The following is a 17,500-nucleotide window of genomic DNA, read 5'->3' on the forward strand; positions in this document are numbered from 1 at the left end:
AAAAAATAGAAAGAGAAAAAGGGGGAGAGAGGTAAGGGTAGCGATGCAGGTGTTTCGCTGTCTTTGTTCATATATACATTTAATTAATGTAAAAATCTTATACGTAAAGGATACGAACTCTTAGCAACAAAGAAATTGACCCAAGAAATTATGTCTACACGATGCCCATCAGTTGACTTTAAATTCTCTTCAGGTGCTGTAAAATGCATGTCGTGCCAGGTGAGCAAGAAACGCTCCAAGAACAAATATGTATTTTCATGAGTCAAAGGTGCCATAAAGTGTATATCGAAGGTGCCCCGTGCCTCAGAAAATTTATTTTCTAGTTATTCATTAACTTTTGTTAAGAAAATATATATTTTCATAAAAATCATGCACTCCTTCCGCTTTCATTCTCTGAGTGAGAAACCGTAAAAATAAGGTTTCCTTCTTGACTGTTTACTCAACTACTGAGAAAAACCTCTCTACGTCACAAAGAAATAGATTGAAATTTTGTCTATAAACTATCAGATTAGCTTAATTAACATGCACTTCATCAGATACACATGCTCCCTTGATGCCCAATTGATAATATCAGAAATTAACAACAAAAAGAAACTGCTTATCCTGAAATGATTCTCGATGTCATGCCAAAGCCCCGCCTTGCACGATGTCTGAGGAGCGAAAACTACTGTAGTCTCTACGCTTTCAGAATAAGAAATACCAAAAAATCCTCTTCCAAATACTGTTGTTGTCTTTTTCTAAGCATCGAGGAAAAACAAAAATGAAAAACTGAAATCTAACCTTCAAGTCAATGGGAAGGCAAACAAGAAGTAGAAGAATCGAAAAAATAAGCGAAGGTAAATCGAAACTACAGAATTTCCAGAACGTATGCGAAAGAGGGCTAACGAGCCAACAAGACTGTTACCGCCACCGAGACGCCGCTACCGTTTACCTCTGGCTTATCGTCGGCTTTGTCCTAGAAGAGGCAGAAAACAAACAGGTTAGTGACGAGGCTACACACCCCTCGAACGTCGCACCTGGCGGGATGATCAGTGTGTTTTTTCTTACGATTGATGGGATGACCTGTTTGCGTTTCTGTTGTCTGGATTACTGGCTGTGTTGATGTTACGTGAAGACTTTCTTGTTCTTTTTTTTCTTTTTCTTTTTTTTTGTTATGGTTGATACGGCGATTCGTTTTTGTGTATGTTACGACTGATGCGATGAGCAGTTCGTGTTTTAGGAACGACTGATGACTTTCTTGTGTTTCTGCTACGACTAACATGATGGCCTACTTTAGTTTTCATCTTGCCTGAATATCCTTTTTGTGTTTTTGTCATGTTTGATGTGGCTAGCTATGGTTTTCAACATTACCGATGAAGATGTTATAAGGTTTGCATCATTAGTGCTCCGTCTATGAAAACTATTTACAGCACAAAGGCATCTCATTATCGGGGTGTCAAGAAATTCAAACATTATCAATTTTGTCATTACATTTTTGTGTGTATCACCCACTTTATAAATAGCTACATTACTGTATTATTAATACCAGTTTAAAATATTTGAAGAAATTGTTTTGTGTGTATGTTTCTCATTATATTAAATTGATTTTCAATTCACTAATCTCTTTATCAAATACATACTTATTTATGCATTCTGCGTTTGTACCAAACTCAGGATGTTGTTCTGTTCCACATACACTTTAATTGCAATAAATTTGCAACGCAAATTGCTTCATCCTACTTTGCTGAAACGTAAATGCACTTACGAACCAAATCCGCTTGCAGAGGTGTAATATGACATAATGAAAGCTAAATAAAGCAAACTTTCTGTATTCAGTTAAAAAATTAAGGTAAATCATGTTGAATATAATACATCATATTGATAATAAACACAACTATAATGATAACGTAATAACAGTAGCATAGAGGTAACTCGAATTAATAACAACAACAATAGTAAAAGCAATACTGACAAAATAATAATATTTGTAACGAACATAACAAATATAATCAGAATAACCGTTCTCCTACTGGTAGTATTACAGCTACTACTACAACTACAATTGGTAATAATAACAATAACAATAATAATAATAATAATAATAATAATAATAATAATAATAATAATGATTATGATGCTGATAATGATATAAATAAAAAATAATAATTGTCACAATAACGACTGATGATTGATGATGGTAATGTCGATGATAATAATTAATATCCATAATAATAACAATAATAATAATAACAGCAATAATAAAAATAAAAGCAGAAATAATAATAGCAATAACAATAATAAAGACAACAATATGAATAACAATGGCAATAATAATAGTAATAATAATGATAATGATAATAATATTTATGATAATGATAATAACAACAACAACAATAATAATTATAATAATAACAAATATACCAATGATTATAATAATAATTACAATGACAACAACAATAAGGATGATATAGATAACAATAATGATAATGATAATACCATTAATAGTAATTCAATAATGATAATAATAAGAGCAATATTAAAAATAACAGTAACATTTTCAAAAATAATAATGATAATAATATTAATGAAAATAATAACAATAATAACAAACTAATAACAATAATAATAAAATAATGACAATAATAGTAACAAAATAACAATAATAATAGATATGAAATAATAATGATAATAATAATAAGGCTAATGACATAGTTACCTGAACGGATATCATTGTTATTACCATTACTATTATCATTACTATCATTATTACTTTTTCATTATCATCATTATTATCATTATTACTTTTTCATTATCATCATTATTATCATCTTTACCCCCATTATCATTCATACCAAAAACTGTATCAAGAGCTACTTCTAATGATATTAATAATGGCAGGAAATGAACAAATTTAAATCATCATTAGTAATACACCTACAACGGCTACCTCTACTGCTGCCGTTGGTGGTACAGCAATAGCAATGTTTATACTAATACCAACAATTAAGATATTAATGATAGCGTCACTCCTGAATCTCAATATCATGGAGTTAAGTACTGGTTTGAGGAGATTTTGAAGTGAAAATAACTCCCATTATCTTCCACCATCTATAATGGCCATCAGGAGTAAAAGTTGAATAAACTCAGTGCTTGCGATAGTATATAATTTGTGTATGCGTTCTCTCATTTTGTTCACTGAAAATATTTCTGCGTTTAATGACGCCTGTACACGCTGACAGACAAAGTAGCTGGCATAAAACTGAACTGGGATTGATTTTTTATTCATTCAAAGACAATTAATTAGATTTCTTTTACGCCAGTCTTCAAGCACATGACAGATATTCAAATAGGATTATTGAATTATCTATTACATTATGTGAATGGAAAGAAATGGTGCTATTTTTCTTTCATATTTTTTTCAGCGGAACGATATTTCTGAAGAACTTTTAAACCCATTCTATATAAGTCACAAGTTCCAGTATGCATGAAAACAAACACACAAAGGAACCATTAACGAGAATATAAACACAAGATTGAACCACATAAAAAAGGATTCGAGAGGAACGAAAGATGCTGCACGTCGAAGGACAGACAGACAAGGGAAATCAAACAACCTCTCTTCTATTTTTTCTCTTCCGTCATTTCTTTCTTTCTGCGGGTTCTCGGTTTCACTAGCCATTTAATCTAACAAATCAGTACCACTAAAAACGTGTATTTCGATGCCTTTTCTAATAAAATTATTGCTCTACTTGTCCACTTTAGCTCTAAATCTTTACTTCCAATTAGTGTATTTTTTCTCTTAAGACTAACCTCAATGGGGATCTGTGAGGGAAAAAAACATGAAGAAATTAAAATTCCTCTAAATGCATTATCAGTGACAACCAAACCCTTTCTTAGATAATAACCTCTGCAATAGCAATTTCAAATAATTTGCCATTTTTATGACATTGAATTACAAACATAATTTAAGTCTGATATACTATTATATACTCGTTATAGATATATTTACATACTTAGAAAGCTCGTATCAGTTCTCTCTCTCTCTCTCTCTCTCTCTCTCTCTCTCTCTCTCTCTCTCTCTCTCTCTCTCTCTCTCTCTCTCTCTCTCTCTCTCTCTCTCTCTCTCTCTCTCTCTCTCTCTCCCTTTATCTCTCTCTCTCTCTCTCTCTCTCTCTCTCCCTTTATCTCTCTCTCTCCCTTTATCTCTCTCTCTCCCTTTATCTCTCTCTCCCCCTTTATCGCTCTCTCTCTCCCCCTTTATCGCTCTCTCTCTCCCCCTTTATCGCTCTCTCTCTCCCCCTTTATCGCTCTCTCTCTCCCCCTTTATCGCTCTCTCTCTCCCCCTTTATCGCTCTCTCTCTCCCCCTTTATCGCTCTCTCTCTCCCTTTTTATCGCTCTCTCTCTCCCTTTTTATCGCTCTCTCTCTCCCTTTTTATCGCTCTCTCTCTCCCTTTTTATCGCTCTCTCTCTCCCCCTTTATCGCTCTCTCTCTCCCCCTTTATCGCTCTCTCTCTCCCCCTTTATCGCTCTCTCTCTCCCTCTTTATCGCTCTCTCTCTCCCTTTTTATCGCTCTCTCTCTCCCTTTTTATCGCTCTATCTCTCCCTTTTTATCGCTCTCTCTCTCCCTTTTTATCGCTCTCTCTCTCCCTTTTTATCGCTCTCTCTCTCCCTTTTTATCGCTCTCTCTCTCCCTTTTTATCGCTCTCTCTCTCTCCCTCTTTATCGCTCTCTCTCGCGTCTTTATCGCTCTCTCGCTCTTTCGCCTTTATCGCTCTCTCTCTTCTTTATCGCTCTCTCTCTCCCTTTTTATCGCTCTCTCTCTCCCTTTTTATCGCTCTCTCTCTCCCTTTTTATCGCTCTCTCTCTCCCTTTTTATCGCTCTCTCTCTCCCTTTTTATCGCTCTCTCTCTCCCTTTTTATCGCTCTCTCTCTCCCTTTTTATCGCTCTCTCTCTCCCTGTTTATCGCTCCCTCTCCCCCCCTTTCTCCCTCTCTCCCTCCCCCTTTATCGCTCTCTCGCTCCCCCTTTATCGCTCTCTCTCTCCCTTTTTACCGCGCTCTCTCTCCCTTTTTATCGCTCTCTCTCTCCCTTTTTATCGCTCTCTCTCTCCCTTTTTATCGCTCTCTCTCTCCCTTTTTATCGCTCTCTCTCTCTCCCTTTTTATCGCTCTCTCTCTCCCTTTTTATCGCTCTCTCTCTCCCTTTTTATCGCTCTCTCTCTCCCTTTTTATCGCTCTCTCTCTCCCTCTTTATCGCTCTCTCTCTCCCTCTTTATCGCTCTCTCTCTCCCTTTTTATCGCTCTCTCTCTCCCTTTTTATCGCTCTCTCTCTCCCTTTTTATCGCTCTCTCTCTCCCTTTTTATCGCTCTCTCTCTCCCTTTTTATCGCTGTCTCTGTCCCTTTTTATCGCTCTCTCTCTCCCTTTTTATCGCTCTCTCTCTCCCTTTTTATCGCTCTCTCTTTCTCCCTCTTTATCGCTTTCTCTCTCCCTCTTTATCGCTCTCTCTCTCCCTCTTTATCGCTCTCTCTCTCCCTCTTTATCGCTCTCTCTCTCCCTTTTTATCGCTCTCTCTCTCCCTTTTTATCGCTCTCTCTCTCCCTTTTTATCGCTCTCTCTCTCCCTTTTTATCGCTCTCTCTCTCCCTTTTTATCGCTCTCTCTCTCCCTTTTTATCGCTCTCTCTCTCCCTTTTTATCGCTCTCTCTCTCCCTTTTTATCGCTCTCTCTCTCCCTTTTTATCGCTCTCTCTCTCCCTTTTTATCGCTCTCTCTCTCCCTCTTTATCGCTCTCTCTCTCCCTCTTTATCGCTCTCTCTCTCCCTCTTTATCGCTCTCTCTCTCCCTCTTTATCGCTCTCTCTCTCCCTGTTTGTCGCTCTCTCTCTCCCTGTTTGTCGCTCTCTCTCTCCCTGTTTGTCGCTCTCTCTCTCCCTCTTTATCGCTCTCTCTCTCCCTCTCTATCGCTCTCTCTCTCCCTCTTTATCGCTCTCTCTCTCCCTCTTTATCGCTCTCTCTCTCCCTCTTTATCGCTCTCTCTCTCCCTCTTTATCGCTCTCTCTCTCCCTTTTTATCGCTCTCTCTCTCCCTTTTTATCGCTCTCTCTCTCCCTTTTTATCGCTCTCTCTCTCCCTTTTTATCGCTCTCTCTCTCCCTTTTTATCGCTCTCTCTCTCCCTTTTTATCGCTCTCTCTCTCCCTTTTTATCGCTCTCTCTCTCCCTTTTTATCGCTCTCTCTCTCCCTTTTTATCGCTCTCTCTCTCCCTTTTTATCGCTCTCTCTCTCCCTTTTTATCGCTCTCTCTCCCTTTTTATCGCTCTCTCTCTCCATTTTTATCGCTCTCTCTCTCCCTTTTTATCGCTCTCTCTCTCCCTTTTTATCGCTCTCTCTCTCCCTTTTTATCGCTCTCTCTCTCCCTTTTTATCGCTCTCTCTCTCCCTTTTTATCGCTCTCTCTCTCCCTTTTTATCGCTCTCTCTCCCTTTTATCGCTCTCTCTCCCTTTTTATCGCTCTCTCTCCCTTTTTATCGCTCTCTCTCTCCCTTTTTATCGCTCTCTCTCTCCCTTTTTATCGCTCTCTCTCTCCCTTTTTATCGCTCTCTCTCTCCCTTTTTATCGCTCTCTCTCTCCCTTTTTATCGCTCTCTCTCTCCCTTTTTATCGCTCTCTCTCTCCCTCTTTATCGCTCTCTCTCTCCCTCTTTATCGCTCTCTCTCTCCCTTTTTATCGCTCTCTCTCTCCCTTTTTATCGCTCTCTCTCTCCCTTTTTATCGCTCTCTCTCTCCCTTTTTATCGCTCTCTCTCTCCCTCTTTATCGCTCTCTCTCTCCCTCTTTATCGCTCTTTCTCTCCCTCTTTATCGCTCTCTCTCTCCCTCTTTATCGCTCTCTCTCTCCCTCTTTATCGCTCTCTCTCTCCCTTTTTATCGCTCTCTCTCTCCCTCTTTATCGCTCTCTCTCTCCCTCTTTATCGCTCTCTCTCTCCCTTTTTATCGCTCTCTCTCTCCCTTTTTATCGCTCTCTCTCTCCCTCTTTATCGCTCTCTCTCTCCCTCTTTATCACTCTCTCTCTCCCTCTTTATCGCTCTCTCTCTCCCTCTTTATCGCTCTCTCTCTCTCCCTCTTTATCGCTCTCTCTCTCCCTCTTTATCGCTCTCTCTCTCCCTCTTTATCGCTCTCTCTCTCCCTCTTTATCGCTCTCTCTCTCATCTGTATCGCTCTCTCTCTCCCTCCTTATCGCTCTGTCTCTCCCTCTTTATCGCTCTCTCTCTCCCTCTTTATCGCTCTCTCTCTCCCTCTTTATCGCTCTCTCTCTCCCTCTTTATCGCTCTCTCTCTCTCCCTCTTTATCGCTCTCTCTCTCTCCCTCTTTATCGCTCTCTCTCTCTCCCTCTTTATCGCTCTCTCTCTCTCCCTCTTTATCGCTCTCTCTCTCTCCCTCTTTATCGCTCTCTCTCTCTCCCTCTTTATCGCTCTCTCTCTCTCCCTCTTTATCGCTCTCTCTCTCTCCCTCTTTATCGCTCTCTCTCTCTCCCTCTTTATCGCTCTCTCTCTCTCCCTCTTTATCGCTCTCTCTCTCTCCCTCTTTATCGCTCTCTCTCTCTCCCTCTTTATCGCTCTCTCTCTCTCCCTCTTTATCGCTCTCTCTCTCTCCCTCTTTATCGCTCTCTCTCTCTCCCTCTTTATCGCTCTCTCTCTCTCCCTCTTTATCGCTCTCTCTCTCTCCCTCTTTATCGCTCTCTCTCTCTCCCTCTTTATCGCTCTCTCTCTCTCCCTCTTTATCGCTCTCTCTCTCTCCCTCTTTATCGCTCTCTCTCTCTCCCTCTTTATCGCTCTCTCTCTCTCCCTCTTTATCGCTCTCTCTCTCTCCCTCTTTATCGCTCTCTCTCTCTCCCTCTTTATCGCTCTCTCTCTCTCCCTCTTTATCGCTCTCTCTCTCTCCCTCTTTCTCGCTCTCTCTCTCTCCCTCTTTATCGCTCTCTCTCTCTCCCTCTTTATCGCTCTCTCTCTCTCCCTCTTTATCGCTCTCTCTCTCTCCCTCTTTATCGCTCTCTCTCTCTCCCTCTTTATCGCTCTCTCTCTCTCCCTCTTTATCGCTCTCTCTCTCTCCCTCTTTATCGCTCTCTCTCTCTCCCTCTTTATCGCTCTCTCTCTCTCCCTCTTTATCGCTCTCTCTCTCCCCCTCTTTATCGCTCTCTCTCTCTCCCTCTTTATCGCTCTCTCTCTCTCCCTCTTTATCGCTCTCTCTCTCTCCCTCTTTATCGCTCTCTCTCTCTCCCTCTTTATCGCTCTCTCTCTCTCCCTCTTTATCGCTCTCTCTCTCTCCCTCTTTATCGCTCTCTCTCTCTCCCTCTTTATCGCTCTCTCTCTCTCCCTCTTTATCGCTCTCTCTCTCTCCCTCTTTATCGCTCTCTCTCTCTCCCTCTTTATCGCTCTCTCTCTCTCCCTCTTTATCGCTCTCTCTCTCTCCCTCTTTATCACTCTCTCTCTCCCTCTTTATCCCTCTCTCTCTTCCTCTTTATCCCTCACTCTCCCTCTTTATTCCTCACTCTCTCCCTCTTTATCCCTCACTCTCTCCCTCTTTATCCCTCACTCTCTCCCTCTTAATCCCTCACTCTCTCCCTCTTAATCCCTCACTCTCTCCCTCTTTATCCTTCACTCTCTCCCTCTTTATCCCTCACTCTCTCCCTCTTTATCCCTCACTCTCTCCCTCTTTATCCCTCACTCTCTCTCTTTATCCCTCACTCTCTCCCTCTTTATCGCTCACTCTCTCCCTCTTTATCGCTCACTCTCTCCCTATTTATCGCTCACTCTCTCCCTCTTTATCGCTCGCTCTCTCCCTCTTTATCGCTCGCTCTCTCCCTCTTTATCGCTCGCTCTTTCCATCTTTATCGCTCGCTCTCTCCCTCTTAATCCCTCACTCTCTCCCTCTTAATCGCTCACTCTCTCCCTCTTAATCCCTCACTCTCTCCCTCTTAATCCCTCACTCTCTCCCTCTTAATCCCTCACTCTCTCCCTCTTTATCCCTCACTCTCTCCCTCTTTATCCCTCACTCTCTCCCTCTTTATCCCTCACTCTCTCTCTTTATCCCTCACTCTCTCCCTCTTTATCCTCACTCTCTCTCTTTATCCTCACTCTCTCCCTCTTATCCCTCACTCTCTCCCTCTTTATCCCTCACTCTCCCCCTCTTTATCCCTCACTCTCTCCCTCTTTATCCCTCACTCTCTCTCTTTATCCCTCACTCTCTCCCTCTTTATCCCTCACTCTCTCTCTTTATCCCTCACTCTCTCTCTTTATCCCTCACTCTCTCCCTCTTTATCCCTCCCTCTCTCCCTCTTTATCTCTCTCTCTCTCTCTCATCTTTATCGCTCTTTCTCTCATCTTTATCGCTCTTTCTCTCATCTTTATCGCTCTCTCTCTCATCTGTATCGCTCTCTCTCTCTCTCGTGTTTATCGCTCTATCTCTCTCGTATTTATCGCTCTCTCTCTCGTCTTTATCGCTCTCTCTCTCCCTCTTTATCCCTCTCTCTCTTCCTCTTTATCCCTCACTCTCCCTCTTTATTCCTCACTCTCTCCCTCTTTATCCCTCACTCTCTCCCTCTTTATCCCTCACTCTCTCCCTCTTTATCCCTCACTCTCTCCCTCTTAATCCCTCACTCTCTCCCTCTTAATCCCTCACTCTCTCCCTCTTTATCCTTCACTCTCTCCCTCTTTATCCCTCACTCTCTCCCTCTTTATCCCTCACTCTCTCACTCTTTATCCCTCACTCTCTCCCTCTTTATCCCTCACTCTCTCTTTATCCCTCACTCTCTCCCTCTTTATCCCTCACTCTCTCCCTCTTTATCCCTCACTCTCTCCCTATTTATCGCTCACTCTCTCCCTCTTTATCCCTCACTCTCTCCCTCTTTATCCCTCACTCTCTCCCTCTTTATCCCTCACTCTCTCCCTCTTTATCCCTCACTCTCTCCCTCTTTATCCCTCACTCTCTCCCTCTTAATCCCTCACTCTCTCCCTCTTTATCCCTCACTCTCTCCCTCTTTATCCCTCACTCTCTCCCTCTTTATCCCTCACTCTCTCCCTCTTTATCCCTCACTCTCTCTCTTTATCCCTCACTCTCTCCCTCTTTATCCCTCACTCTCTCCCTCTTAATCCCTCACTCTCTCCCTCTTTATCCCTCACTCTCTCCCTCTTTATCCCTCACTCTCTCCCTCTTTATCCCTCACTCTCTCTCTTTATCCCTCACTCTCTCCCTCTTTATCCCTCACTCTCTCCCTCTTTATCCCTCACTCTCTCTCTTTATCCCTCACTCTCTCCCTCTTTATCCCTCTCTCTCCCTCTTTATCCCTCACTCTCTCCCTCTTTATCCCTCACTCTTTCCCTCTTTATCCCTCACTCTCTCACTCTTTATCCCTCACTCTCTCCCTCTTTATCCCTCACTCTCTCCCTCTTTATCCCTCACTCTCTCCCTCTTTATCCCTCACTCTCCCTCTTTATCCCTCACTCTCTCCCTCTTTATCCCTCACTCTCTCCCTCTTTATCCCTCACTCTCTCCCTCTTTATCCCTCACTCTCTCCCTCTTTATCCCTCACTCTCTCCCTCTTTATCCCTCACTCTCTCCCTCTTTATCCCTCACTCTCTCCCTCTTTATCCCTCACTCTCTCCCTATTTATCCCTCACTCTCTCCCTCTTTATCCCTCACTCTCTCCCTCTTTATCCCTCACTCTCTCCCTATTTATCGCTCACTCTCTCCCTATTTATCGCTCACTCACTCCCTATTTATCGCTCACTCTCTCCCTATTTATCGCTCACTCTCTCCCTATTTATCGCTCTCTCTCTCCCTTTATCGCGCTCTCTCTCCCTTTTTCGCGCTCTCTCTCCCTTTCTCGCGCTCTCTCTCCCTTCCCCACTGTCGCTCTCTTTCCCTTCCCCACTCTCTCGCTCTCTCTCCCTTCGCTCTCTCTCTCCCCGTTTCGCTCTCTCTCTCTCCCCTTCTCGTTCTCTCTCTCCGCTTTTCTCTGCCTTTATCTTTCCTACTCTCTCTCTCCCCTTCTTTCTCCTACTCTTTTTCTCCTACTCTCTCTCTCTCTCTTCCCCTCTCACCCCACATCCACCTCCTTCTCTACCTCTTCCTCCCACCCATGTCCACCCTATCCAGCCTTCCAATCCACATCCATCTCCTTCAACTCTCCTTTCAATTAACATCCACAACCAGCACTTTCTCCACCTCTTTATCTAACTTTCCTATCCACATCATTCTCCACCCTTCCTTTAAATTCACATCCATATCCACCTCCTTCTCCACCTTTCCCTACAATCCACATTCACTTCCCTCCCCACCCCTCCTTCCCTATCTCTCCAATCCACTCTCACTTTAACTTCCCCCTCCACCTCTCCCTCCAATCCACATCCACCTCCTTCCCCCCTTCCTTAATCCACCTCCATCTCCTTCCTCTCCTCATTCCATTCCACATCCACATCACCCACTTCCTCCACCTCTCCTTCCAATCCCCATCCACCTCCTTCCTCCCTTCTTCTCCCTCTCATCCACTCCCACCCCTTAACACACTTCTCCCTCCAACTCCCCTCCAACACCACCACCTTTCCTCCCGCATACCCACATTCCCCTCTCCCCCTGCCCGTTCCTTACCTCGTTGGAGTACTGTATGTTGGTGAGTGGGATCCAGTGGTAGCCCAGCGCTTTGTCCCATATGAGGCCCTTGTTCCACACTTCCACCAGCATGCCCGTGTCCAGCCGGTTGGTCTCGCTGCGGGAGAGAAAGACAAGGCTTGTTGAATGCTGAGGAAAAAGATGCTCGTCAAATGTCATGCGGTTAAGTTGTCAAGCGGTGAATTTTGCTGTGTTAATGTGTGGGGAGAGGTGTGATTGTGTGTCTGTTTGTACGTGTGATTGTTTGTTTGTTTGGTTGCTTGTTTGCTTGACTGATTGATTGATTGATTGATTGATTGATTGATTGATTGATTGATTGATTGTGTGTGTGTGTGTGTGTGTGTGTGTGTGTGTGTGTGTGTGTGTGTGTGTGTGTGTGTGTGTGTGTGTGTGTGTGTGTGTGTGTGTGTGTTTACAAGAATGTGCACATGAGAGAGGGAGCTTATGAGGACATCATTATGCATACAACAAGTTTTTAAATCAAAACGATTAAACCATTTCTGCCGCATTATTATAAACCTCGGAAGCCTCACTCTTACTCTTCGCATTCACACAAAACCCAATGGAAACCTCACCATGCAAAATCCTTACAAGACAAAGAATAAAAGGAACATGCAATGCGAATAAACATAAGCAGCCATAATATATTCAAGCCCTTAGGGAAATTTATGCTAAATAAAAGCGCTACCGACGGAGATGAAATGAAAAACGCAGCTGCATTTTCTGATAAAGTGACCAAGTGGAAGCCAATCCGGAGGGGATTTTTCTCTGCTCGTCTCTTTCTTTTCTTTATGATTCTACACACACACATATACGTATATTTATACATGTATGTATAAGTATATACATATACATACATATATATATATATATATATATATATATATATATATATATATATATATATATATATACGCATATACATATGCATAAGTATATGCATAAGCATATGTATATACATATATATGTGGATGTACGTATTTATGTGTATGAATGAAAGAATGAATGAATCAATGAATGTATGAATGCATGTATGTAAGTAGGTATGTATCTATTTCATAATAAAATATACATACATGTGGATTTATGTAAATAGATATATATTCCATGACAGTACAAGCTAGCACACATGATCAACTGAATGAATATGTGTGATTTCAGCAAACGCAACAAACTTTTAGAACAAATTTTCATTTCACACTTCGCTGATGAAAGATATGATGGAAAATAAAGGGTTAGATAACAAATGCGAAGTTCCATGACTACAAATAGGTAATGACTGACACGTTCTTATGAATGAAATCTTATTTACAGCAGTACAGTGTCACAAATAAGAAAAACGACGTATATTCAACAAACAAATAAAATTCATCGCAGACAAGCAAGGAAGTCGACACTCTCACAGAACCAATTAGTCGTGTTTCACCAGACTCGCCCACACTCACAGTGGCGAACGAATACGGGGTACTAAAAGCAAGAATAACACAACAGAAGAGCATAAAACGAAAAAAATTCCAACAGACAAAGCGATTCAAAATACAACAATAAAACCCCGGCAGTTGATGAAGCAATAAATCCGAATACAATGAACAGTTTTCAAAGCCCGTGATCGTAAATTTACTATTACACCGACGCCGCTCTCTGCTGCCTTGTAACACACGCAAACAGTAATTAATGGTCGTACATGCTCAGGCGGAACCTTTTTAAAAAAGCTTTTTTCGTGATGTTTATTCAAGATAGGGACCGAAAAATGGGGAGAGAGTGAGTAGAGGCATTTTCCTTTCGCTTCGCTCTACAAACACTCGCACAATATTTAATTTCAGAACGCGAACCGACGAAAATGAAAGACTACAAAGAACGGAATGATTTTAAAAAGAAAAAAAAGTTCCTATCATCAATCGTCTGATAACTACAAATATGGTAAACATCGCAATCGTGCTTGAGCAAACGTCGCTAAAAAATATATAAATATAACATTATAAAGTAAAAAATTAAAGCGCTTTAAGCAAAGAGAGCGGATAATGAAATATGCATAGCCACCACCGTAGAGTTTCGCACGGAAATTATATAACTGATATCACGGCGGGGAAGGGCGAAAAGGGGTATTGGATTTCCAGCTTAATTTTCAAGATATCAAAATTCAATTTTCAATCTTTTCAACCTTAATACCGTCACCAGACAGAGGGAAAGGAAAAGAAGGAAAAGAGTGAAATTTCGATTAAAGGGATTGACGTTGGACGGTCTGTAAAATGGGGGGAAAAGACAGAAAAATGATGAGAGACTGTAAATATAACGCACATGGAGCAGAGAAGAGAGTAATAGGAAAACGAGGGAGAAAGGTGGCGAGAACACTCGAAAAATGTCGAAAGCAGGAAAAAAATATAAGGAAAGGAGAGTGGCGGATGGAATAAGGCTGGGGAGAGAAGGAGAAAGAGAAACGGGCTAAAGAAAGAGAGAAAGACGGGGTAGGGGAGACTCACGGCGGAACTACATATTTTTAAATAATTGGCAACAGTAATTTCGACGAAGAAGACAACAGCAATACATTTTCCTTATTATAAATAAAACGAGCCCAAGATGATGATTGCCCGAGTGAGAAAGTTATAAAAATAACAAAAGATATGTTCACAATACAATAATTCTACGTCATGTTACAGTGAGAATCAATGGTATATTCCTCGAAATGATACTGGAAAAGACGCCACAGCAATAAAGCTAAACCAAAGGAGAGCAAATGTATCTATGAGCATGTTTGCTTGTACACTCCTCCCCCCCCACCCCTCGCCTCCCTCCTCACGCGCGGTCACTCTATGCCGCAGCCGCTAATCTTGGCTATTTTCCCTCCTTAGACTCTCCGTCTCCTCGTCCCTCCCCCTCCTTATCTACTCCTCTCCCCCAGCTCGTCCCCCCCTCTACCCTAGCCCCTCCTCCACCCCCTATCGCTCCCCTCCCCCCCCTCCTCCCAACACTCTTCGTCCCCTTCCTCACGTCCCTCTTGCTCCTCGCCCCCCACCCCTCCCACCTCCCAGCCCCCCTCGCAGGGTAACTATCATCGCATTTTCTCCTGAGTATATGGATAAGAACACTTAGCTGCTCCGGATGAAGAGAGAGGAAGGGAAAATAAAGGAAAAGATACCAAACTCTGTCGCATAATCAGGCACTCCATTTTGACTTAGGACATTACACTATGCATTAGTTATAGATACAAATACATACATAAATACAAACATATATATATATATATATATATATATATATATATATATATATATATATATATATATATATATATATGTATATATATGTGCGTGTGTAAATATGATATATTTACACACACATATATGTATACATAAGTATATACATATACATACACACACACACAAAATATATATATACATACATATATATATATATATATTATATATATATATATATATATCATATATATATATATATATATATATATATATATATATATTATATATATATATATATATATCATATATATATATATATATATATATATATATATGTATGCATGTATGTATGTATGTATGTATGTATGTATGTATGTATGTATGTATGTATGTATGTATGTATGTATGTATGTATGTATGCATGCATGCATGCATGTATGTATGTATGTATGTATGTATGTATGTATGTATGCATGCATGTATGTATGTATGTATGTATGTATGTATGTATGTATGTATGTATACATACACACACATACACATATACACACACACATATGTATATACATATATACATATATATATATATATATATATATATATATATATATATATATATATATATATATATATACATATATACACATACTCACATATATACACATACATATATGTATATACATACATATGCAGCACACACATGTATGTACGATAATCAACTGAGAAAGTATTGCCAGCCGCCTCGCCCCTCACCAGCGCAGCAAATAAAGGGCAACAGATCCATCAGCGTTGTCTTAAACGCTGGCCTTACCTCAGCGCAGTAATGAAACACCCGGAATCGGCCGTCATCGCCGTGATGCCATTTCTTGGATCACATCCGTCCGTCTTACCGCTCGGGAAGAAGTTATTGGCGCAATACCTTCATTATCAGCCAGAGTGGCGACCGATGGACATTAAAGGGGCCTTCGAGAGGATCTCAGGAGTGCGCGCGTATATATGTTTTGCAGATGTTTACATCTATTTCTTTGCGCGTGTGTCGTGTAAATATCTGCAGACGTGTTCTTCCGTACACAGAAGGTACGGCATCGTGCTAACTGCGAGCAAAGGCATAAAGTACATAGGAACATGAATAAACAAAACTCTATTGCAGCATAGGGAAGTAGCTGCATCCTATTTAATCCATGCCTTCCCGAGCTAACCAGCTATGCTCATGTTTCTCCCGCAGCTGTTTCTGCTGCTTCTGCTTCCAGACAGCATCTCTCCATCAGCTCACAAGCTCCCTGCGCCGCCGCCACGTCTCACAGCGTACCCAGCGCCTGCAGCAGTAGCATTGCGGCGTGTGTGAGCTCCCCATATTGGCCCGCGATCATTACCAGAGGCTCCTGACAAGCACGGGCACAAATATCACGTCGGGCCTTCGATCCCTCGGCCCGCGTCCAATAAACTACAGGTCTTGAATGGGAAACTACAACTCACGCACACACGCAGTAATGGCGAAATCACCATGAGTCGGGATTTTTTTTCCTCTTTTTCATTTTGAATATTTTTTTTTTTTAGAGAAATTCATACAGGATGAAGTGAAAAATCTACCAGCGAAAAAAGGTGAAATCAAAAAAGAAAAAAAAGGATATCATAATCAATCATTTTATCACTTTTGACGAGCGGTGTCGTCAGTCCCTCCCCACCCCCTCCCAGTGACCTTCCCTCCCAAAGTCTCTTTCTCCTCTTCGCACCCCCACCCCCCCTCACGTCCTTCACCCTCCCCACTCTCGCCCTCTCGCTCCTCGGCCTCCCTCCTCCACCCTCCTTCCTCTAACCCCGATTCTCCCTATCCCTTCTCCCTTTCCCCCATTCTCCCTCTTCTCCTCCTATCCCTCTCCTCCTCTTATCCCTGTCCGAGCCGCTTCACCCTCAACCCATGGCCGGTCAGACCCCTTCATGCTCTGAGTGGTAATGGACCCGAGTGCCCGCTCAGGTTTCGGCAAATACCGCCACTGAGTGATGATTGCGGAGGCGAGGGAGAAGGGGAAATAAGGATAGGAGGAAGAGGGGGGAGAGGGAGGAGGATGAAGGGGGAGAAGGGAAAGAGGGAAAAGGGGAAAAGGGGAAGGAGAAAGAAGGGGAGGAGAAGGAGGAGGGTGAAGGGGGCGAAGGGAAGCAGGGAGGAGGAAGAAGGGGAAAAAGGGGAGGAGAAGTGAAGGAGGAAGAAGGGGAGGAGAGGCAGGAAGTAGAAGGGGAAGAAAGGGACGGAAAGAAGGGGGGGAGGGGAAGAAATGAGGGATAAAAGGAAATAGAAGAAAAGGGGTGAGGTACAAGAGGAAGCATAAGAAATGCGAGGAAACAGGAGGGGAAAGACTGGGTGTAAGTTGGTAAAAGGGAAGAAAAGGGGGGATAGAGAGGGAAAAAGAGAGAAAGGAAGGGGAAAGAGGGAGAATGAGTGAAATACGAAAGAAAGAAATAAAGGAAGAAGGAGCGAGAAGACAAGAGATGGGGTAGAAGAGAGAAGAAAGAGACAAAAAGGGAAGAGCGGGGAAACTTAAAGAGAGAAAGAAAAAAGGAGGAAATAATGGAGATATATAGGCAAGGAAAATGGGGAAGAGCAGAAGAACAGAAAGGGATAGGAGAATATAATACAAGAGAGGATGGTAGATTTTTTCAATGAATTT

General features: G+C 42.0%; 1 protein-coding gene across 1 annotated transcript in view; it reads right to left on the reverse strand.

Moving 5' to 3' along the window:
- Positions 1 to 17,500, reverse strand: part of unc-13 — a gene marked incomplete at its 5' end in the record, with an annotated part of 806,055 nt that overhangs the window by 501,114 nt on the left and 287,441 nt on the right. Inside the window, 2 exon segments of the mRNA XM_070128168.1 lie at positions 932 to 955; positions 11,617 to 11,734. Of these exon segments, the coding sequence (XP_069984269.1) occupies positions 932 to 955; positions 11,617 to 11,734 (142 nt within the window).

This window comes from Penaeus vannamei, chromosome 12, assembly GCF_042767895.1.
Source record: "Penaeus vannamei isolate JL-2024 chromosome 12, ASM4276789v1, whole genome shotgun sequence".
NCBI lineage: Eukaryota > Metazoa > Arthropoda > Malacostraca > Decapoda > Penaeidae > Penaeus > Penaeus vannamei.